Source organism: Mus caroli, unplaced genomic scaffold, assembly GCF_978045245.1.
Source record: "Mus caroli unplaced genomic scaffold, Mus_caroli_1 scaffold_7, whole genome shotgun sequence".
Lineage (NCBI taxonomy): Eukaryota > Metazoa > Chordata > Mammalia > Rodentia > Muridae > Mus > Mus caroli.
This window is the reverse complement of record NW_028227262.1, coordinates 24,105,382-24,128,757: the sequence shown is the minus strand read 5'-3', so window position 1 is coordinate 24,128,757 and position 23,376 is coordinate 24,105,382. Positions and strand designations below refer to the sequence as shown.

At 46.5% G+C, this 23,376-nt stretch overlaps 2 protein-coding genes across 14 annotated transcripts in view; both read left to right on the top strand.

The window, feature by feature from the left end:
* The window catches only part of Znf384 (zinc finger protein 384), a 30,097-nt gene extending 17,383 nt beyond the window's left edge, over window positions 1-12,714 (top strand). For 4 of the 11 annotated variants that reach the window (XM_029478586.2, XM_029478585.2, XM_021165232.3 and 1 more), the window contains exons 7-12: window positions 610-702; window positions 5,496-5,720; window positions 6,368-6,550; window positions 7,947-8,025; window positions 10,358-10,516; window positions 10,947-12,712. In XM_029478586.2, the coding sequence (XP_029334446.2) occupies window positions 610-702; window positions 5,496-5,720; window positions 6,368-6,550; window positions 7,947-8,025; window positions 10,358-10,516; window positions 10,947-11,345 (1,138 nt within the window). In that variant the 3' untranslated portion in view covers window positions 11,346-12,712. Of the gene's footprint in view, window positions 1-609; window positions 703-5,495; window positions 5,721-6,367; window positions 6,551-7,946; window positions 8,026-10,357; window positions 10,517-10,946 lie in introns of all 11 variants that reach the window. The other 7 variants (XM_085839913.1, XM_085839915.1, XM_021165234.3 and 4 more) reach the window with 7 other exon arrangements.
* A 1,761-nt stretch (window positions 12,715-14,475) lies between these two features.
* On the top strand, window positions 14,476-22,938 carry Ing4 (inhibitor of growth family member 4). 3 transcript variants are annotated; one of them, XM_021164567.3, is made up of 8 exons: window positions 14,476-14,606; window positions 18,061-18,132; window positions 20,829-20,995; window positions 21,147-21,252; window positions 21,418-21,523; window positions 21,729-21,876; window positions 22,112-22,173; window positions 22,304-22,938. In XM_021164567.3, the coding sequence occupies exons 1-8, from the start codon at window positions 14,570-14,572 to the stop codon at window positions 22,341-22,343; spliced, it is 738 nt and encodes a 245-aa protein (XP_021020226.1). In that variant the 5' UTR covers window positions 14,476-14,569; the 3' UTR covers window positions 22,344-22,938. The 3 variants fall into 3 exon arrangements, with proteins under 3 accessions (XP_021020226.1, XP_021020225.1, XP_021020224.1); XM_021164566.3 differs by having other exon boundaries at window positions 21,147-21,261; XM_021164565.3 differs by having other exon boundaries at window positions 21,147-21,261; window positions 21,415-21,523.
* The last annotated feature ends 438 nt before the right edge of the window (window positions 22,939-23,376 follow it).

Below are 23,376 nucleotides of genomic sequence, written 5' to 3'. Positions count from 1 at the left end.
GGAGCCACTGGCACCTGTAGTTTCCTCCACTCCTCTTTAAAATATAGGCTTGTCATAATTCAGGACTAATTTTTCAATGACAAGAGAGTCTCTCTCTTGTAGTAAGGCTTCAGACTGGGTTCCAGACAATGTCTGCAGCTTTTTGTACTTTGTGTTTACTCTTTTCCAAGAGATCCTCTGGTAAGCACCTTACCTAATCTGTGTGCCATCCACCAGCTCTCGGGCTGTGTGGAGCACTGAACCCATCAGCCCTTGCATGGTTGGGATGGGAGGAGTAGGACACCTATAAAATGACTGTTTGGTCACTTTCTAATTCATGCAAGTCATTTTGATCCTCCACTTTTCTCTTACGTTGTCCATTCTAAAAAAGCACATGCATAATTGCATGTGGTACTGTGTACAAAGAAATTCCTTACTTTTTGAAAGTTGAAATATCTTAACCTCCTTGAGAGCTGTCAGGGTCCCTAGTGGGTTCTGGGCACTTGGTCCCAATGTAAGAAATGGGTTAACTTTTACACAGCTTTAATATAGACAGGGGCAGATTTGCATGGCTGGGAGACTGGTTCTGTCCTTAGTGTACCGAGATGGGCAATGTTGTTCCCATTTTAGGAGCGAAGGGAACTGCGGCACAGGAAATGGACAGAGCCTTGGGCTCATGGATTCAGTTCCCGGCTCCACCACGAACTTGCTGTGTGACCCTGGGCAAGTCCTTTTTCCCCTCTCTGCGCCTCAGTTTCCTCATCTGCAAAATGGGGAGAATTCTTTGTATGCCTCCCATTTGTTGGGAGTATAGATGAGATAATCTTTAAAATGTTGGGAAGTTGAGAAAGATGAGAGCTAATCATTATTTAGCATTATTTACTTGAATTGTATAGTTTTTCTATGGAGACGGTCCACAACTACACTTTTAAATACCTCTTTATACATGAAAAAGAGGGCGGTGTTGCTATGCAGAATATATTGAGCACTGCAGAATTCCAGCTGTAATCCAGAAGTTCATTGTAGCTTTATTATTACAGGTGTACCCCACTTTATACAATAAGTGTTCCTGGAAAATGTTTACATCATACCATATTATAAAGGTACCTGACAAGTTTGATTCATTTAAAGGCATTCTTTTATTATATCAGTAAATGAAAATCCCTTTAAACTTGGTTGTGTAGATACCTGGATTTTTTATGTATTTGCTTAAAGTGAGGCCATGTGACATGAGATGCATTTGATAACATGTTGAACGTGGAGGCAGACCTTCTGGTTGACCAGGGTCTTCAATTGTGCCAAGTTATTTTTTTTCTCCATACTAAAATTACTGTGGCTTTCCCAGCTGTGTATGAATATATACATGGATATGTCTATAGAGAACTGTGAACACACAGTTGGCAGGAAGCCTTCTGGGACCTTCTACTCCCAGTGTTTTGGAATTCTTAAAAGCCCCATACTTGGATGATTAAATGGAAGGAACCCTGGAACAGAAATGACTATATATAGTTGAAAAAAATTACTTCAGAAACTTAAAAGTCTAAAGTCCAAAGGGATCTTGTAACTCACAAAGAATCCTGGCTGGCTGTCTTCTCTGTCGTGCATTTGAACTAAAACAGAAAGAATCCCGGGTTTGGTGCATATGTACGTCAATCTGCCCATCGCAGTTGTCAGTAGCACGGCTGGGTAATGGAGAATCAGGTACTGCTACTGTGGGCAAATCAACTTAACTCCAAGTCTTTGTTCCCATCTGTGAAGTAAACGGGGAGGTCAGTCAGACAGTCCAGTGTGTGAAAGTATTTTGAGGGAAAATCAGAACATTTGAAATTGTTTTCAGCATTTTAGAAAAACCTGGGATAATAATTCAAAGTGATCATTGAATCCAAGGCCGCTAAATTGCATATCATTCTTAATGTATCTGATATGCATGGTGTCCATTGACGTAAAGAACTGAATGGTGCAGGGTGCTAGCTTTCCTTCCCCCCCCCACCCCCCCACCCCCGCCAGAGCTGTCCTGAGTGACAGTCTTAATAGCTAGGACCTTACAGTAAAGGACTCATTTGGTTTCCTAGAACTCCAGTGTTTTAAAATACAGGTTGAATATTCCCTGTTCAAAAGTGGTTAAGACTGGCTATTTTCTTTTTTTCTTTTTCTTTCTTTTTTTTTTTTTTTTAAGTGGCTATTTTCAAATTTTGGAATGTTTGCACATGTGCAATGAAATGCCCGTGGGAATGGGGCCAAATCTGAACATGAAGTTTATTTGTTAAGCTGGATGTAGTACCTTGCACACACTAGCAGTCTCCAGAAGCTGACACAGGAGGATCAGGAGTTCAGTGCCAGCCTGGTCTCTCTGCTTCTCAAAGCCAAAATAGAGTCGGCTGCTGTGGAGCTTCTGTGAGGCTGTTGGGTTTGCCAACCGGTCTCAGTCCTGGCTCAGAAAGGCATAGCTAGTCCCTCTACTCCTCCCCAACACCCCATCCCCTTCTCCCTCTCCAAGCAGTGGCTCAAGCCTAGGAGCACTCTCCCTAACACTTTGGATCTCCTCCCTCTTTCTCTAAAGTTTCTCCAACCCATGGAACTGCTGGGATGTCTTGGGGCTGCCTGCTTGCTTCATGCCTAACTCAAAAAGGCACAACTTTCTTCTTTTTCATCTGCCAAGATTTACAGCCTGCCTCCCCTGTTTTTTCTTTTAGATTTTAGTAAAACTGTGTTCAGGCTTTAAGTAAGGGAAGATAATTCATTTATTTCAAATATACCTTGTTTAAATAGCCTAGAGATAGTTTTCTGCAGTATTTCTAGTGAACCGTGTTTGATTTCTGTCTGCCCCATGTAGAGTTCTCCACTTAGGAGGTGGTCTCAGTGCTTAGTTTTGGATATTGGAACATTTCCGGTTTTAGATTAAAGAGGCACAGCCTGTGCATTAATGGTCATCAAAGGTCAGTGCCTTTACCTGGCAGATGGATGTTCAGCCTCTGCTTGAATACTTCAGTGCCAAGACTATGGTGCTAGGTTAGCATTGTGGCAGCATTATAGCAAACAGCTTGCCCCCCTGGCAAATTGCTTATTTTCGGAGCTTTTGGGTTCGTTTTTATAGAATTAGAATACCTTCGAGATTATGTTGAGTAGAAACAAAAGGTGCTTAATTAAAAGCACCCACCTACCCTATCCCTGGCAATAGCAGCAGCAGTTGTGGTTGTCATGACAACCATCTGACCATCGTCATGTCATTGTACCCTTTGAGACTGTTGCCAGATTTTTGTTTTCTGTTTTGAGACAGGCTCTCAGGCATCCCAGGCTGGCTTGAACTCCTGCTTGCCCTGTCCCCTACTTCTTGGGTACTGGGACTATAGGCATGTGCCACTGTACCTAGCTTGCCAGTCTGTTTTCAGTTAAGTTTTTCATATTCTTCTCTAATTAAAGCTCTGTTGAAGATTTCTTTCTGGTTTCTTAACACCAGGTCTCTCACTGTAGTGCAAGCTGGAATACAAGCCCATCATAGTCCTCAGTCTAGGATTACTTTCTTCTTATAATTAACTTTCGTTCTCAGGGTGGTAGGATTTAAATTAAAATGTATGTCGGAGCTGAGGATACAGTTCAGTAGTAGAGCACTTTCCTGGTATGTGGCAAGGCCTAGGTTTGAGCCCCAGCAATGTAAAAACATCTCTTTATAAACAATGAACATGTTCTACCTGGACTGAGAAATTAGTTATCAAAGGAACTTCACAACATCAATTCGGTGTCATACAAGTAGCATTGTGTCCAGTTTCTGACCTCAGTCTTTGTAAAATACTTGTATCATTATTGGCTCACCTATCATCGATACTGAGGCTGCTAGCAATAATGCTGTTTTATTAATAAAAAATATTTAGTTTACCTTTTGATGGTCATGGGTGCTTGCTGGCTCTCCTAGAAGCAAAAGTTAATGTCATTTTAAAGATGAGACGATTGAGGTCTAGGCTATAGTGGGTAGCCTATAACTGAATTCCATTGGACTAGAGCTCAGATATCTAGACCCCCATTGACTGATCTCTGCTGTGGTGTTTGGATGTCTCAATCACTGATAAACTAACCGGAGACAAGAGTTTGCTTCAGAGTTACAGAGTGAGTAAGAATGAAGACTGTTTATCACGTTACTAGGATTTTAGTGAACGCATCAATGTAGAGGCCACAGCAAATGATACTATTTTCTCAGAGGGAACTTGTTCTTTCTAGTCTTGATCTAGAGCTCTTTTCAAAAATTATGAAATGAAAAGAACACAGGAATCATCCCATACCCTTTGATGCCCAATTTACAAAGATGGCTTAATTTGGAGAGAGGCCTCCTTATTTCATGGTGTTGGATAGTATGAGGGCAGGAAGGATCCACTGGTTCAGGTGACCCGCAGAAGTGTACTCAGCTGCTGTGGGGTCATCCAGCAGATCCAGCATTGGCCTCGTGTGTTAACAAAAGGAAAGGTTTAGCATAGCACAACATTGCTTTTCAGTTCTTTTTTCTTGTTAAGACTTAAGGATTATAATCCACTCCTAACAGTTACCTTGGCCTGTTTCAAAAGTGGTTCTTACTTGATTGGCTTGAGGCAAGGGCAAATGATGAATGGAACATCAGGTACATAGAGGCTGAGAAGGGCTGGGAAAGCTTCCCCACCCCCACCCCCACCACAAGTAATTCTGGTACTTCCCATCTCCATCTCAAAGCAGGGGAAATCCCTGAAGACAGTTATCTGAGATGGACGCTCTCATCTAGTCAGCTTTCCTTCAGTAGTGAGTGCACGGGCGACTTGAAGACTAAGGGGGAAATAGACTTGGAGAAGGAATAGGAATTAATTGTAAAAGTTTGGAAACTTAACTGGCCTAATAAAATCTTTATCAGAGGTTCTCAAACTGTGAGTCACTTCCCCCTTGGAGGTCAAACTACCCTTTCACAGGGGTCACTGAGACCATCGGAAAACACAGATAGTTACATTATGATTCATTACCGTAGCAAAGTTAAGGTTATGAAGGAGCAAAGAAATAATTTTGTGGTTGGGGGGTCACCACAACATGAGGGAGCGTATAAAGGGTCAGAGCATTGGGAAGGTTGATCTGCAGTCACTCTGCTCATGATCTTTTTCTGCTTCATTTTGTATACTTAGGGTATCTAGTCATTTACCAAACATTTATTGGGTATCTCTGAGTCCTGGGCACTGTGTCTGTCAGCTTAGGCAATAAAGAGAAATAAGAAGCTGGGCTTGGTGGCACATAGCTATTAGAATCGCAGCATTTGGGAGGTAAGAAACAAGAGTATCATGAGTTCAAGGCCAGCTTGAGCTACATGAGAACCTTTCTTTAAATAGAAAGTTTCTAGAGCTTCCCCATGTAGTTGGAGCTGGAGATGAGCTCAGCTAGGTGGGCTTCTCTGGGCAGGGCTGAGAGGCTCAGCAGCGCCTCCTGCTGGGCAGGCTCTAATGTTGGCAGGGCTGAGAAGCTCAGCAGCGCCTCCTGCTGGGCAGGCTCTAACGTTGCGCTTGCTTGGCCAGGTGCCGGATGTGCTCCCTGACCTTCTACTCCAAGTCGGAGATGCAGATCCACTCCAAGTCACACACCGAGACCAAGCCCCACAAGTGCCCGCACTGCTCCAAGACCTTCGCCAACAGCTCCTACCTGGCCCAGCACATCCGGATCCACTCAGGGGCCAAGCCCTATAGTTGTAACTTCTGTGAGAAATCCTTCCGCCAGCTCTCACATCTGCAGCAGCACACCCGGTAAGGCTGCCTTACCCCTATCTAGGTACAAAACCTCCAAGGCCGTGCGGCCTGTGCCAACCGTTCTCTCCTTTGCCTTTTGAAATCTTACTTTTGTTATTGTCTGAAAATTAAACTCTGTATCCTAGCAGTGTGTATGGTGGGGGGCCTTGAAAATTGTGATTTCCAATCCCCAGTTCTGGAACGATTTTTGTGGTTTCTTTCTGTGTCTGTTTGGAAATCTTCTACAGAGCAGACCCTGCTTTTACTATATGCTTCAGTTCAGAGCCATGGTGTGCATTCAACTTCAGGTCCATGGGGAACAGGCGGTATTGGCCTATGTTCAAATTGCTATTTGGAAACAGGGTAACTGTGGTGAGTGTGTAACCTTAGGAAAAGGCCGAGGGTTGACAAGACAGTGTTGTAAGGTTACCAAGAGCCATGGGTTACAGTCTTCATCATCTCACTGCCATTCTAGCACCGACTTGCAGTCAGCAGCAACCTAGACATGGGTGTCCTCTTCATTAGCCTCTGCAGCCGGAGCTTTATTGGGAGGAGGGAGGGGGTGCTCTCATCCGTCAAGCAACATCATTTCACCCAGCAGAGAGCTGAGCCCATGGTGTCGAACTGCTTCCTCCTCCCCCCTTCCCTCCTCTCCTCTCCGGCAGGATTCACTCCAAGATGCACACGGAGACCATCAAGCCCCACAAGTGCCCGCACTGCTCCAAGACCTTCGCCAACACCTCCTACCTGGCTCAGCACCTCCGTATCCACTCAGGGGCCAAGCCCTACAACTGTTCCTACTGCCAGAAGGCCTTCCGCCAGCTCTCCCACCTCCAGCAGCACACACGGTAAGGGAGAGGGGCGGGCTGTTGATCCCGCCCCGCTGGCATGCCCTCCCCACCCCCGCCCCGGAGACACACAACCACCCGCATGCGGGGGGGCGGGGGAGAGACCTGGCTGGAGGTGAGACCTGGCTGGAGGAGGCTATAACTGGCAACAGAGAGAAAAGAAGTGGATGCCAAGAGAGTCTTTCTGGAGCACACAGTGTATTGAAAAGACACAGTGATTGTGTGATACTTTCCTGATTGATTAAAGACAGAGACAAACTTGGAACAAAGATGACTGTTTCCTTCGTTTTCCTTTCTGAAGATACCAAGCACACTTCTTACCAGATTTCTTCTCTGGTGCCCCAGGGCACCAGTTATAAATGGAAGATATAATCAGATGTAAGCTGGCACCAGCTTGGATACACTCAACTACAGCAAGCAAGATTCCACGGGATGCCAAGAGAAGAGCACAAAAGGAAACCTAACCTGAACATTCACACAGAGAACTGGGGACAAATGAAAAAGCTCCTACTTCATAAGTAGGATGCTTGCATTTACTCTGTCAATGTGGAGTTACTAGGGAGAAGGGAGTCTGACAACTGGAAGAGCTGATGGTTCCTTTGGTGATGTCTCAAGATGAAGTCCAGACTCCTAGCAATCGGCTGTCTCACCTTGTTTCTTGTGGATGTGATGGTCTCACCTGAACGTGGTCAGACTTGGAGTTTGCTGTCTTCATGTATTTGAGTCATTGATCACAGAAATGACTGTGAAAAGGAGCAGGTGTCGGTGCACCCTCATGTCTTGGGCTCATCTTAGTAGACAGAGTGCCCTATGGTGTTGGGGAAGAGGTTCAGTTGGTTCCAATCTCAGGATTTCCTGTCACTCAGGGCTTAGATTGGGATATCCCTAGGAATTTCCATGAGTTTCCACTAAGTCACTGTTTCTTTCAACAATCACTGTATCGTATTCTTTGATCACAGAACTACCTCTGGATATGATGGATGGCTCAAGGTTGAGGGACAGTTTCTGCCTGCAGGGTGGAAGCGAGGACGAAGTGTTTAGTTTTCTTTTTCCTTGTCATTGTGTTTTCCTGTTGTTTGTAAATGTTGAATGGTTGCTATAGGAGCAAGTTTGTATGTCAGATCATGCCCTGCCTGTGACCTGGCTGCTGAGCCCTCAGTCCCTCTTCTCCCAGCAGAATGAGAATCTCTGAGCTGAGTGCTGTAGGCAGTGAGCAGAGATCAGGCACACAAACCACTCCGGGGCAAAGAGGAGCTGCCTAGAACTAGCCCCCTGGGCACATGCATCTGAGCAGCTTTCTTGGAAGGCAGCCTGAAGAACCTGAGTTCTTGTATGGAGCTAGTCTCTTAAGTGACCTTGCTCATGTCCGTACTCTGCCTCTTCTCGTCCTCTGTAGAATCCACACTGGTGATAGACCATACAAATGTGCACACCCGGGCTGTGAGAAGGCTTTCACACAACTCTCCAATCTGCAGGTAAGTGTCTGGGTTCCACATGAGACCTTGAGTCTGACACTTGGGAGTGCTATTTAGCTCTTACTGGGATTCTCAGAGTTTTTCCAGAGAAATAAATTCTCTTAAAATTACTGAGGTGAAGCTGGGCCTGTTAGGCGTTAGTCCCAGCTGCTTGGAAGGCTGAGGCAAAGGATCCAAAGTTTAAGGCCTGCCTATGCTACAAAATGAGTTCATGTCAGCCTGAGCAACATAATGATAACAGTGTCTCAGAATTTAAAAATAAAATTGTTGTAGAGTTAGCTCAGACAATAAAGTGCTTGCCACAAACATGAAGGCTTGAAATTGATCCCTCAGATCTTCTTTTTAAAAACAAAAGTAACATCAGTATGTATTTGTGGTTGCAGTGCTGAGAAGGTGGGCACAGGCACCCCCGGAACTCACTGGCCAGCCAGCCTAAACAGATTGGCTAGCCCTAGGCCACTAAGAGAGAGTGTCTGAGAAAACAAGGTGGGCGGCTCCTGGGAAATGACACCAAAGTTGTCACTGGCCTCTGAATTTATGTGCATCTGGACATACACCCAGAAAGGATAAGATGGCCCAGTGCTGAAACATACTTGCCATACAAGCCTGACTATCTTGAGTTCAACCCCTGCAGCCAATGCTGACTAGGAGAGAACCCACTCGGAAAAGTTGTCCATTTTATCCATGTGCCATGGCAGGTACGCACACCCACACATAATACATTCATGTGTATACACACACACACTAATAAAGGAGAAGAAAAGACTGGTTCTGTAGCTCACTGATAGTGCTTGTCTAGCATGTACCAGGCCGTAGGTTCAGTCCCTGGTACGTACAAAATGAGAACAAACAAACCAGAAAGCCAAAACCCTCAGGTAATGGGAACAGTGCTGTGTGCCTGGAACCAGCCTCCCCTGGACGCCATAGTAAGCAAGAAGAAACAAAGAAACAGCATCTGGAGAGGTAGCACTTAGGAGCATTGGCTGGTTTTGCAGAGGTCCTGGCTTTATGTTCCAGTACCCGTGCCAGGTGGCTACAGCTCCCTACCTCTAACTCTACTCCAGGGAATCCAGTGCCACTCTGGCCCCCAAGGCACCTGCAGAAATACGCTTTTTTGAGTCTTTGTTTTTTGTTGTTGTTTTGGGGATTTTGGTGTTTTGTTTTGTATTTTGAGATAGATAGCACTGCTGTCCTGCAACCTGCCATGTAGACCAGACTGGCCTCAAATTCAGAGATCTGCCTACACAAATATTAAAAAAAAAAAAAAAAGCCAGGCAGTGGTGGCACAAGCCTTTAATCCCAGCCCTTGGAAGGCAGAGGCAGATTTCTGAGTTTGAGACCGCCTGGTCTACAGAGTGAGTTCAAGGCAGCCAGGGCTACACAGAGAAATCCTGTCTCGGAAAAAAAAAAAACCAAAAAGCAAAAAACACACAACCTAGGCTATATGAAACTCCATTTCATAAAAACAAAACAAAATTATAATATATATAAACTAATCCCATGGTAGCATTAATAGAACGTTAATATTCCCAAATCTCACTAAAGGAACTTAATGGGAGAATGATATTTCATATTTTACAAGGTTTTGTTTTTCATAGCCGACTCTACACAAGCACTCACCACTGAACTACACACCCAGCCCTTGTGATTTTGTTACTCTTAAAATGGTATGCCGTGTAGCTCAGGCTGGCCTTGAACCTGCCATCCTAGCTCCTCAGCCTTCTAAGTGCTGGGATTACAGGCATGTGCTGCTGTGCCCAGGATTTTTGCAAGGTCTGTGGCTTAGGTGAATGTGAACCTACTCCTCTCATGGGATACAGTCCATCTATATTGTGAGAGAGCGAGCGTGCAGAGGCACACACTTGGCTCGTTGTGTGTGTGGGCGTCTGCTTCTGGAGCCCCGCCTGATTTGTGAGACAGGGTTTTTACGCATGTAGAGCTCACTATTTTGTGACTAGAGCAGTAAGCCTCAGGGATCCTCCTGTCTTCACAAGGCCTCACCTACTCTTATGTGGATTCTTCCTGCACAGCAAACACTCCACCCACTCAGTCATCTCTTCAGCCCTTAGCTCATCGTGAAGAGTTGATTCTGTGAGCCCTTGGAAAGGACCATGTGACCATTGGAAGCCATTGTAACTTTAAGGACCCAGGGTTGTGCCTTTTGAGACACATTCCCCTCCCAGTCATTAGTCCTAACGCTCTATTCAAAGCAGGCTCTACTGCCTTCCTGTCGAAAGGGAAGCTAGGATGGCCTGTGCTCACGGTGAGGCTCTATCTCTCTAAAGGCCAAGGAAGAGCCGGGACTGACTTTGGTTTCTCTCACTGTTTGCAGTCTCACAGACGGCAGCACAACAAAGATAAACCCTTCAAGTGCCACAACTGTCACCGAGCATATACAGACGCAGCCTCTCTAGAGGCTCACTTATCTACACACACAGTGAAACACGCCAAGGTTTATACCTGCACAATCTGTAGTCGGGCATATACATCAGTAAGTATTTTGTGTCGTCGTCCTCCTCCCACCCCCCATGTCTCTTAGGACAGCAGTCCACTGTGTGTGTGTTTACTTGATAGTCTGAGGGTGACCGGCTCGGCGTCTGCTTCCCTCTCTCAGTTACCAGAGTAGCATTCAGAGAGAATCAGTGCCATAAGCAGCGACTCTTCATTCTAGATTTAAGGCATTTTCTACGAGATTCTAGAACAAGGTTGTAATGGCTTCACTCAGAGGTCTTTGAGAAAGATAGGTTTCTGTCTGCCAACTCAGTGTCCGCAGTGACTTCTAAAGGTTCTGTTTCTTTTTGCCCCACTCCAGAACATCTCTTCGTAGACAGACACTACAGAGTAAGAGCCCAGGTTGAGACTTGCAGGTTGTCTTTTCCCTTTCTTTTGTCTTAACTTCTTTTCATACCCATCTCCCTCAGGAAACATACCTTATGAAACATATGCGCAAACACAACCCTCCTGATCTTCAACAACAAGTGCAAGCAGCAGCAGCAGCAGCAGCGGTGGCTCAGGCCCAGGCCCAGGCTCAGGCTCAGGCTCAAGCCCAGGCCCAGGCTCAGGCTCAGGCCCAGGCCCAGGCCCAGGCCCAAGCTTCACAGGCGTCGCAGCAGCAGCAGCAGCAGCCACCTCCACAACCACCACACTTCCAGTCCCCTGGGGCAGCTCCCCAAGGAGGGGGTGGTGGGGACAGCAACCCGAACCCTCCACCCCAGTGTTCCTTTGACCTGACCCCCTATAAGCCGGCAGAGCATCATAAAGACATCTGCCTCACTGTCACCACCAGCACCATCCAGGTGGAGCACCTGGCCAGCTCTTAGAGATCCGTACTGCCATCCATCGGAAAGGGGAGAAGTCCTGGTCCCTCCTTTGTCAACTCTTCTTGGTGGGAAAGTTCTCTTCTTCAAGTCCTGTCTCCAGCTCCTTGGGTCTCAGGCATGGCTTTTCTTCACAAGATAACCATCCTTAATCTCAGCTGCTCCTGATTGGCCAAGGAATCCTGAGCTGATAGTGTTATCCAACAGCCCCCATCCAGGCAGAGCTTTTAAAACTGGGGCTTGGTGCTTGAGAGAAGGATCCGCTGTGAGCTCACATCTTATCCAGTGTGGGGGCGCTTACCTTTCTCTCTCTTCATCCTCAAAGTTGAGGTTGATGGAAGACTAGTGGCTGGCCCTACCAGATAACAGAGAAGGAAGCTCTAAATGCCACCAGCCTTCCGTTCTATGCTTACCTGTAAAAGAACAGATTTTGCACGTGGCCTGACCCCTGTGAGCCATTTTTTTCCCCTTACATGGTCTCACTTTATATTGGGTGATGACTATATCTTTTTATTTGTAAGGGGGCAATAGCTGATTCATGGTTGCCAAGGTGCCAGAGATTCCCCGGTGACCAAGGGTGGCTTAAGAGTATGAGTTATTTTTCCTTAACAGCCTCCTTCCTTCTCTGCCAACCAAGGGCCTATATACTCAGTCTCGCTATCCCAGTCCGAGGAGCTCTGGGAGCTGTGGTAGCTGTGTTCTCTGCAATACCATCTGGGCTTTTGCAGAGAAGGGAGAATTCAGGGCACACACAGGACTGGACTTAGCCTCCCTAGGTGCCACGGTCAGATGCCGGACATGGATTTATATATAAATATATATATATAAATATATATATATATATATACCTGCTCATCACGGCCATCTTTGTTGTAACCATTTCTGTGTTTATAAATGCATTATCTCTGAGAATTTTCATATTGATGTTTTATTTTTGTCTTATTTTTTTCTCCACCTTGTCCTCTGGCCATGGCATTTTAATTTTCTTTTGCCTTTTAATTTTTTTTTAATCATGGGAGATTTCAGATAAAATAATCAGGAATTATACAGTTGTTATAAAGCAATTTAAAAATGAAAAACTTATGTACAAACTAAGGGGTGTTTTTAGACCATTGTATAGAAATAAATTCATGTTTAAGGATGAGAGGCAGTGAGCTACTGTGTAAGCTAGCGTGGGGAAGGCTATCTGGGGAGCTCTCCAGGCCAGCAGGAAGAATTTAGACTGGAGAGTGTGAAGAACAGATGCTAGGCTCCTAAGTCACCGTATGTGTTATTCCGAAGCCATTGCCAGTTTAGGAACAGTTGTATACATGTCCTGTCATGGGACTGCCTACATATGTGAGACAAGGTTGTGTTTAACAAAACAGCTATATTCTTTACCCTTTGCCACCCGCCCCCCCCCCCCCAAAAAAAAAAAAAAGCCAAGCCATTGTGGTGCACAACTTTACTCAGGAGACAGAGGTGGTTGGATCTCTAAGAGGCCAGTCTGGTCCGTGTTTCAAGTTCTAAGACAGCCAGGACTACACAGAGATCTTTTGTCTCTTGCAGGTGTGGTAGGGGCACAGACATGTATGGCCTCTTGAAAGGAAACCCCGCCCCCCCATTTTATCCAAATTCTACTGGGCACCGTGTACGTATACATAGTGTCTCATTAGACTGCAGTGATGGAAACTATAACCAAAGATCAAAGGTTTCCAGTGATGGAAACTATAACCAGCTACTGGGTTTAAGATGAAAGAAAATGCCAAATGCAGTGAGCTTCCCATGATAATAATGGTTATCATGTTCACCTAAAATGGAAGACCATTGTGCTGGACAGAGCAGAACAAGAAACTTAAGACTTCTCACAGTCTACCATGAAAGGATTCGGCTAATTTCCCAAGACTGCTTCATGAAGATTAAATCCTTCATACAGTACTGAAAAGATTGGCAAATGTTCTCATACCCGAGACCTGACCAGCTGTCATTACTTGGTGATTTGGATAAAGAAGTCTCATTTAATTTGGGACTGGGCATCCAGGACAGTAGTACCTCAGTATTGTTGGTTAGCTGCCTGGTGCATTTTTCACTCACCAACTATGGAGAGTTTGACAAACCTGTTCTCATCACAAGGATTGCAATCAGCACCTCCTTTGTGAGTGAACATCCATTTCCACTTTTGCTCAATGATAATGTCTGTTACTCTCATTGTATAGGAAAAAGCCGGCCAAGTCAGTTATCCAACAGCATGCTCTTAGATTAGAATGGAGCCCACATCCTGCTGTCTTGCTTTAGCATCTGCTCAGCAGGAAACTTGGGCTTTTATCGTGCCCTTTACATATTTTGGGCTAAAAGAGCTAAAATTTTAAAAGTATGGGGTCTAACTACTGTGAAAGGTATATCAACTTGAGGTGACACCTATTTGCAAGAATCTACCACCAATACTAAGAGGTTTGAGTTCTGTTTCCCTAAGATAGCAGCAACCTGACAGGCTTTTGCCCAAGGGGTGATACTTTTGACTAGGGTGAAGGCTGATATCTCGCATATACTTTGATGAGCCAGACTTTTCAGTACATAAGTTCATTACAAAACACAAACATGGATCTCCATATCGCACGCCTTTAATCCCAGCATTAGTGAGGCAGAGGCAGGTAGGTCTCTTGAGTTCGAGAACAGCGAGGGCTACACAAAGAAACTTGTAAGTGATGATGAGAGATGCAAAGGGTTAAATTTGCAGAGCCTGACAACTTCTGAAGAAAGGCATCTGCCTCCGAGACTAGTCTGCTTAAGCTGGGACGTTGGCGGCCAGATTCATAATTAGTAAAGCAAAACAGCTCGATTCCTTACGTGTTGAAAGCGATTATTTACAGAATATAAATACACATAACAGATTCCCCCATTTACCAAACATTCCTGGTTTTGGAGGGAAAAAAAGTTTGCTAGAGAATGCAAAATGGCGACTTCGCGTGACGTCAGGCCTGTCGCAGACACATACTGCCGCCTTATTAAGGGCGGAAGCCAGGCTAACGCAGCCTCGCTACAGACGACCGTGAATAGGCGCGCAAAAAAAAAAAAAAAAAAAAAAAAAAAAAAAAACGCTCAGTTTCCGGCGGATTTATCCGAGGCCTATAGTTTAGTGAGGGCGGAAGTTCAGGCATGGAAAAGGTGTAATCCAAGAATGGTTACAGCGCCTGTCGTGTTTCAGTCACTTCCGGGGAAGATCGGAAGTTGCTTTGTTTTGCTTCAAGATGGCTGCTGGGATGTATTTGGAACATTATCTGGACAGTAAGAGCCAACTGGAGAAGGGGGTCATGGGCCATAAAGTGGTGTAGAGGGTCCAGGTTGACAGACTTAATGGCCCTGAGGTTCTGGTAGCCTGAAGATCACAGGAAAAGGGTTCCGTGGGAAGATTTATTCGAGGGGGAAGAGGGAGGGGGCGGGGCAGTGAGCTTAGAGGCCTCGCTCAAGATCTGGACGAGGGAATGGCTGCCCCTTGGGATCAGGGCTGGGCTTTAAAAAGGGTTAGGGGTAGCAGGGAAAGTAGTTGTTGACTCAGTTCTTGAGGGTAGATTTTTTTTCCCCCCAGAGTTGTGCAGCGTCGTTATTTACGCACTGCCATTTGGAGCAGCAGCAGATACTCGGCCTAATTCCTTTAGTCATTTATATCTCAAAAGTGGCTCCTCATTAAGCTTGCTGGGTGGAACAGAGCGACCACTGAGTTGATCGCTGAAATGCTTCACTTTATGAGCAAAATCCAGTTCTCAAAAAATGAGGAATATGTCTGTCTGTCTGTCTCCTCGCCTCCCTGGTCTTCCCCCTCCCCCGTCGTGTGTGTGTGTGTGTGTGTGTGTGTGTGTGTGTGTGTATAGAGAGACTGGGAAGTGAGAAATCGGCTGGGGATATATTAGACAGACTTTTAGGCAACTCTTAACCTGGGCATCTTAAAATAGAGCATTGATTTTAATAAAAGAAAGTAACTGATCAAATAATGGTAGCAGTACAAATCAGAAGTGCAGACCTGGTCTTAGAGAATGACAGAAAGTTTTTAGATATTAAACATGGCACGCCTTTAATCCCAGAACTTGGGAGGCAGAGGCTGTCGGATTTCTAAATTCGTGGCCAGCCTGGTCGACAGAGTGAGTTCCAGGACAGCCAGGGCTACACAGAGAAACCCTGGGGGGGGGGGGGGGGGGCGCGGATGTCGGTGCCGGCATTACCAGAAGGCCTCTGACCTAGTATTGACTGCTAGGAGGAAGTAAGTTACTTGAGCGAGAAGGTGGTGCCGACTGCCTCAGAGGAAAGATGAGTCATCCGATTTGGTAATCTGTTGTGCCTAGTAATCCTAGTGAACTGCTGTTACAGACTTAAGAAGCCCCCTCTTGTCTTGTCTTTTCAGACAGTGTGTGATTTAGCCCAGGTTGACCTTGAACTCCATAAATAGCTGACAGTGATCTTGAACTCCTATCTCCCCAGTGCTATTGATTATAAGCACCAAGCCATATTCAGTACAAACATTTTTTTTTTTTACATTTGAGTTCGATTTACAGAAACACAAGTTTGGGTAGCACATACCTTTAATCCCAGCACTTGGAAAGATCTCTATGAGTTTGAGACCAGCCTGGTATTATAAAGTGAGATCTCGGCCCGCCAGGGCTACATAATGAGAGCCTGTCTTTATGTTTATATAGGAGATGACATTAGAGCACTTGCCTAACAAGGGGCAGCCCCTGGGATTGAAGTCCAGTTTCCCCACCACAGGGGGGCGGGGGGGAGTGAGGTTAAGCTCTGTAGAGAAAACTTGCTTTTGTGGAGAAGCTTAAGTAATAATACGTTTATTCAATTATTTATTTGACACTTTCTAAACATGAGGGGAATTTAAAATTGATCCAGGCATGTTTCTCCTGGAAGTTTAGGGAGACATACCCAAAGTAACTATTAATTATTTAGTTATGGTTGGATAAATACTAAAAATACTAGCTAGACTATATCTTTTTTTTTTTTTTTTATTTTGGTTTTTCGAGACAAGGTTTCTCTGTATAGCACTGGCTGTCCTGGAACTCACTCTGTAGACCAGGCTGGCCTCAAACTCAGAAATCCGCCTGCCTCTGCCTCCCGAGTGCTGGGATTAAAGGCGTGCGCCACCACACCCGGCTCTAGCTAGACTATCTTGACAGCCTGTCTATGTAAGGCATTTGTCCAAGTCTGGGAAAGTCTGGTTCTGAATCTGCACTTTGAAGAATGAGAAGAAGTGGAGTGGGGGAAGCAGGTACGGTGTGGGTGGGGTGAGGAAGCCAGGATTCCTGGGAAGTTGCTGGCCAGTGTGAGGCGCTTAGAAGACCAGTGTGTCATCAGAGAGAGCAAGAAGATGGCAAGGCTGAGTGAACTAAGCCAGATAGGAAGTGTGGAACACAGCCTTAAGTTACTGGACGGTTACAGAACACATGATGAGTGCTAAAGTTGAGAGCAAAGAAGATGGAGGTTGAAGCTAAAAGAGAGAAAGCTAGTTTATAGAATAAGGCCACCAAATAAGAAGAGGTTGGAAGGCTTGCAAAGACAGGAGGCTAGCTGAAAAAGAGGTTTCCCCTTTTGAGAAAGGGCAAATGAATCCTGTCACAAATAAATCCCTCATTTCAGGGCTGGGCATGGAGCTTAGTTGGTAGAATGACTGCCTGGCATGCAAGGGCCCTGAGGTTTGATCCCCAACACTGTATACAGCTGGCATAGGACTGTTAACACAGGACTATTAGAAGCCAACACATGACAAGAATCAGAAATTTACTGTTGGTCATCCTTGGCTACGAAGCAAGTTTGAGGCCAGCCTGGCCTACAGAGACCCTGTCCAAAAAAAAAAAAAAAACTTAAAAAAAACAAAACAAACAAACAAAAGCAAGAAAAAACTCCAGTTTCAAATGAGGGGAAAACTGAATCATACTCCATTTTTTTAAATACTGAATTGCACTTTAGAAAAGTATTTTAGTTAATTTTTTTTATTAGCTACCCATCAATCATGGGAATGGTGTCTGTGTGTGTGTATGCATGAATGCTGTCCCCTTGTAACTCAGAAACATTGTACCCCCAGAGCTGGAGCTATAGGGACTTGGAAGCCACTCAGGATGGGTGCAGGGAACCACACTCTGGACTCTGGAAGAGCAGCCAGTGCTCCTGTCTGCCGAGCATCTCTGTAGCCCCTAAACTTTACTTTTGTCTCTTTTCCTGTTCTTTGTTTTGTCTTTTAAAACAATTACCTTATGTAACCAGGTGGCTCCAGGTTCCCTATGTGGCCAGACTGACTTGAGTTCATCATTCCCCTGCCTCTTCCTTTTGTTTCCAGCCTGAACTTCATTTTCAAAGGAGCCGTCGGTCGGCTAGGGATGTAGATCAGGGGCAGCACGCTTGCCTAGCGTACGCAAAGCCCTGGGTTCTATCCGCAGCATCGCAGAAACAGTAAACAAAAGGTTAAATAGAAGCCGGGCGTGGTGGCGCACGCCTTTAATCCCAGCACTCGGGAGGCAGAGGCAGGCGGATTTCTGAGTTCGAGGCCAGCCTGGTCTACAAAGTGAGTTCCAGGACAGCCAGAGCTATACAGAGATACAGAGAAACCCTGTCTTGAAAAACCAAAAAAAAAAAAAAAAAAAAGGTTAAATAGAAAGATAGCTGCAGCAAGCTGAGGTCTAGCTTAGTGGTAGAGCCCTTGCCACGACTTAGGTGTACCGCAATAACTATTTCTGTCTCTTCCCAGGTATTGAAAACCTCCCGTTTGAATTACAGAGAAACTTTCAGCTCATGAGGGACCTAGACCAAAGGACAGAGGGTACGTACAAAATAATAGGCTTTTCTTGATCACCGTGTGGTTTCCTGCTTTCTGCTACCGTACCATCTGGTGAACTGTGACTTACTCGGGGGGAGGGAGGTGTGTATGCACGTATGTATGTATGTATGTATGTATGAATGTTCTGCCCATATGTATATCTGTGTATCATGTGTGTGCCTGGTACACAGAGACCAGAAGACAGTATCAGATCGCCTGGAACTGGAGCTATAAAGATGGTTGTGAGCCACCCTGTGGGTACTGGGCTCCAAACCCAGGTCCTCTGCAAGAAAACAGCCAGTGCTCTTAACCACTGAGCCATCTCTCCAGCCTGACTTTCATGGACTCCTTAAAAGAAGATAGTGGCTATCCTTTTCTACTTTTCCATATCAAATGAAGGACTGAGAGAATACCTCAAGAATTCAGTGATACTGAGCTGGCGAAACAGTTCAGTGGGTAAAGGTGTTTGCTACCAGGCCTGATGTCCTGAGTTTGATCCCCAGAACCCACACAGTAGGAGGAGAGAACCTCCCAGAAGTTGGTCCTGTGACCACAATCTGTGGGCCATTGTACACGTTCATCCACACACGTACAAACTCTGCACAAAATAAATAAGGTGCAGGGGTGTTACGGTTTTCATACTTCTTTCCTCAAGACTAGAAGATACCAAGCCTAGACATTGCTCCTGGTTTTGTTTGTTGCTTTTGCATGAACACAAGGTATACTTCATTGCAGTGTTTGCTATCACCAAATACACAGCACTTGAGACTACATACGCCTGCATGGTTGGCTGCTGGCAACTTTGCTGAGAAGCTATTACAAAGAAAGGGCAGGGCATGGTAGCATAGGCAGGTATATCTTGGTGAGTTCGAGGCCAGCCTGGTCTACATATTGAGTTTCAGGCCAGCAAGGCTATATGGTGGGACCCTGTCGTGGGGGAAAAAAAAAAATCTGAGGTCATCCTTGTACATCTGGCACATACCCAGAGTTTGGGGTCTGCCTTGACTACATGAGACCTTTTCCCCCAAAAGCCAAAGAAATAAAAGTAACCAATAACAACAAAAGGGAAAGGAAAAAGACAAAAGGCATCAGGTAACATCAGAAGTGCTCTACTGTATTCCTCAACTCATAGACACATTGGATGTCATAACTCATAGACGGTAGAATCAGCTGGATTTCTCAGGCCTTGTACTCGGGGCTGAGTTGGCCCTCCTGAGGTGCCTGCCCTCTGGTGCCTGAGGAATGCTTCACTGCAGTGCTCAGGCTGCTCTGCTCCAGAGGTAAGGTTCCTTTTGAAGGTGTCCTCATACCCACTGAAGGATTGATATGTCTTACGTTCCATCCTATGTAGCCATGGTCAAAGATCTAGCAAGCTAGGCCGTGAAGCCATGTCTTACGTTGCTCTGGCTAAGTGTCTTCATGGGTATCATCACCTAAGACTCTGGACATCTGCCTCTGACAGCTGTCTGCGAGACAGTTAGACTCGGCTGGATTTCTTTTCAATGTCGTTCTAACTCTTGATTCTGTGTACAGAGAGCAGCTGGAAATTACAGAATTGCATGCTTTTCTCACTACTTCTACAGGCCTGGAGTGCAGTGAGGTGTGGGCATAGCATGTTCCCAGACGTGCCCACTGCTGGTGCTGCACTGGGTTAGTCATTCATCTCCTTCCATTGCCATTTTTATGAGCTAATATAGGGCTAAGGGGTAGAGATCTTCTAGTCAGTATTCCAGGTCTTCACCAGCCCTCTAGTATTAAGGTGTTTTGAGCGATATCTAAGATGAACAAACAAAAAAAAAAAATGACAAGAATGGTAAGCAAGTTACAAGTGATGAGCAAGCTGGATGTGGTGGCACACACATGGAATCTCAGCATTCAGGGGGCTGAGGCAGGAGGATTGGCTTCTGTTTGAGGTCAGCCTGGACTATAAGTAAGTTCTAAGACATCTTGAGCTACAGAGACTGGTACTCGGAAAACGGAAAGAGAAAAGTAGGGTGGATGGGAAGGATGCGGACCCTGCTTTCCTTGAAGTAATTAAGACCTAATGTTAAAATGTCAGACCCCGCACTCTGGCTGCGTAGGCGGGAGCATCATAAGTTCAAGGCCAACCTGGGCAAGACTCAGAGAGAGAAAGACCTGGAGCCAGAGCACCAGTGAGTGACAGCCTGGTTTGCAGGAGGTAGGGCAGGGCCGTTTGGAGATGCTGCTCAGAAAGAAGATGGTCTTTGGAACCCCACTCACGAGGCAAGCAGCAAGCAAGCCCTGCAGAGAAGCATCCTGAAATGTCATCAGGAATATACTTCATGATAACCTGCTTTGCAGAGAACCCCACCATGCCTCTGTGGTAGTCTCAACTCCCAACTGTGGCAGCCATGTTTTCTGTACCTTGAAGGTACTTTAAGACAGTCTCAGCCAGGCCCACGCTTATAATCCCAGTGTTAGGAAATCTAAGACAGGAGGATATCCCAAGTTCAAGACCAGGCTAAGCTACATACTGACACTGTCTCAAAACAAACCAAAAAAAAGCCCAAATAAGTATTTGCATCTCCTGAATACAGGGCGTAGTAGCGGTCAGTGTTCAGTACAGTTCACTTGGAAGGTTTGGATGGCCAATGGAAAAGGTCCAAGGAACAAGAGGAAGAAGTATGTTTCATCTAGCCACCAGGGGCCGCTGTGACCCAGGCCTGTCTCTGTTGTAGACCTGAAGGCTGAAATTGACAAGTTGGCCACTGAATATATGAGTAGCGCCCGCAGCCTGAGCTCCGAGGAGAAGCTGGCCCTTCTCAGACAGATCCAGGAGGCCTATGGCAAGTGCAAGGAATTTGGTGACGACAAGGTGCAGCTGGCCATGCAGACCTATGAGATGGTATGGCCCTGTTCATGGCTTCCCACCTAGCTCTCATCTAATTCTCAGGGTCTTAGACCCCTCCTTCAGCTGTGTTGGGATCTGTGTTGGGTCTTAGCTGTTTTCTTTGATGGGAGCCAGGCTTGGACCTCTTCCCTTCCTTCCCCCACAGGTAGACAAACACATTCGGCGGCTGGACACAGACCTGGCCCGTTTTGAGGCTGATCTGAAGGAGAAACAGATCGAGTCGAGTGACTATGACAGCTCTTCTAGCAAAGGCAAAAAGAGTGAGGAGGGGCGGGGCTGTGAGATGCGGGCAAGGAGTCAGAGGGAGAAGAGGCCAACTCCAGATAAGAGGAAGCGGCACTGCCTGGACCAGGAGCAAAGAGAACTTAACCCATCTTTTTGTCTCTGCCTCCCGGCTTACCCTTTCTTCCTAGAAGGCCGGACCCAAAAGGAGAAAAAAGCTGCCAGAGCCCGTTCCAAAGGGAAAAACTCAGATGAAGAAGCCCCCAAGGCTGCCCAGAAGAAGTTAAAACTTGTGCGCACGTGAGTATACCAGAGGACGCCCGCCTCCCAGCCAGCCTCGTGCCACTTTCCCTGTCTTCTGTGCCAGTAACTCTGTCACTGTGGTGTCTGCTGGACGGAGAAGAAGCCACACATCATTTGCCTCACCACGATCTTCTACCACCTCAGAGCGCAGGTTGTAGCTTCCCTTCCTGCAGATGACATTTGTCTTCCTCTTGGCATACAGAAGTCCTGAGTATGGGATGCCCTCAGTGACCTTTGGCAGTGTCCACCCCTCTGATGTGTTGGATATGCCTGTGGATCCCAACGAACCCACATATTGCCTTTGTCACCAGGTCTCCTATGGAGAGATGATTGGCTGTGACAACCCGGATGTGAGAACCGTTTCCTCGGGGTTGGGGGAGGAGCTCTGAGGGGCATGAGTAAGAGGAGGAGGTGACTCGGGTCAAGAGAAGGATGCAGAATGGCATGGTGGTTGGCCTGGGTTGCTGGGACTTGAAGTTTCTAAACTGGAGTAGAGGGCCCCTACCTCTCAGGAGCCGCTGGTGGCCCTCCCTCCACCCTGCTCCAGTCGCTCCCTGATGTCTGTGATCCATCTGCCTTCTCCAGTGTTCCATCGAGTGGTTCCACTTCGCCTGTGTGGGGCTGACAACCAAGCCTCGAGGGAAATGGTGAGTGACAGCTGAGGTGTGGCAGGAGCTGGCAGGCCATCCCATGTCCCAACGCCCAGTGTGAGAGAGCACACAGGCTTCTCTCACTTTCGGCTCACCTCACTCTTCTCTCCTCCATGTTGGGTTTTAGGTTTTGCCCACGCTGCTCCCAAGAACGGAAGAAGAAATAGGTTTCCCTGGATTCCATTACAGACTTCTGCATCCCCCTGACCTGGGCTAGTGGACAGAGTGGAAGGCCTGTGCTGGGGACGGGGGGCCCAGGGAGATGTGGACAGTGCGGTACCGTCATCCCTCTCCCTCCTCCCCACTCGGTGCTGAGGCTGCATCCAAACCCCAGTAGGGAGGGTGCCGCAGCCAGTGACGGTATGTGCTCTCCTCCCACCTCTCCCAGAGGGAAGTAATCCCACTCACTGTCCTTTTGCCTCCGTGGTGAGGTTGGTGCTGTATTTCAGAGGGAGGGTCCTCTTCATTCCCCTTGCTTTGACTTAAGGACTGGGGCAGTGGAGTGGGGCACTCTCCCAGTCCCCTCACTCCTCCTTCCCCCATTGGGAGCTAGGCAGGACAGACTGCCTTCTCTGCACTCTTCCTGTTCTCTATGGGGAGGGGTCTTCTAGGTCATTTGGGCTGTGGCCTAGTTAAGTGGTTACCCCAACCTCTATGGCCCGGGGATTTATGCTGACTTTGAATGGGAGAGGGGCAAGGTGGACCGCAGGTTACTCACATGTAAAAGGAGTTGGGGTAGGTAAATAAAAGCTATCCATGCTAGCCTGCTGTGTTTATTGTAGAGACTGTTTAAGTATATGTGGTAAGCATTCTTTTTGCATCCTCTGGATTGGATGAGAGGCAGGAAGATGGCTTGCCAGAAATAGGACAAGACATAAAACCCAAAATGGTCCTGTCCTGTGGTGTCCACAGCTTCTCCACCTGGAGGAGTGCCTTGCATCGGGGGACTCAGAATTTTGTAATTACGAATCTCCTCCCGGTGAAACACCTTTAACCCAATTCCAATAAATCATGTATTTGCTTTATATGTGTGTGTGGTGATAGTATTAGATACAAAACAGGTATTTTCTCCCCACCTCCCAGTGAGTTGTGTTGGTCCCCTCCCTCTTGAAACAGTATCCCTTGGGCCACTGAACCATCCTTCCATGTGTGCTCGCCTTGGTCAGCCCTGCTTCATTTTAACTTTGGGCCTTTTTCCTA

What these genes read in the sequence shown, in the direction of transcription:
- Ing4 (XM_021164565.3), top strand. Translation starts at nt 14,570, where the DNA reads ATGGCTGCTGGGATGTATTTGGAACATTATCTGGACA. An exon ending in AAGTTAAAACTTGTGCGCAC is followed by an intron (nt 21,524 to 21,728) that starts GTGAGTATACCA and finishes CTTGGCATACAG; the next exon opens with AAGTCCTGAGTATGGGATGC. An exon ending in TTGGCTGTGACAACCCGGAT is followed by an intron (nt 21,877 to 22,111) that starts GTGAGAACCGTT and finishes TGCCTTCTCCAG; the next exon opens with TGTTCCATCGAGTGGTTCCA.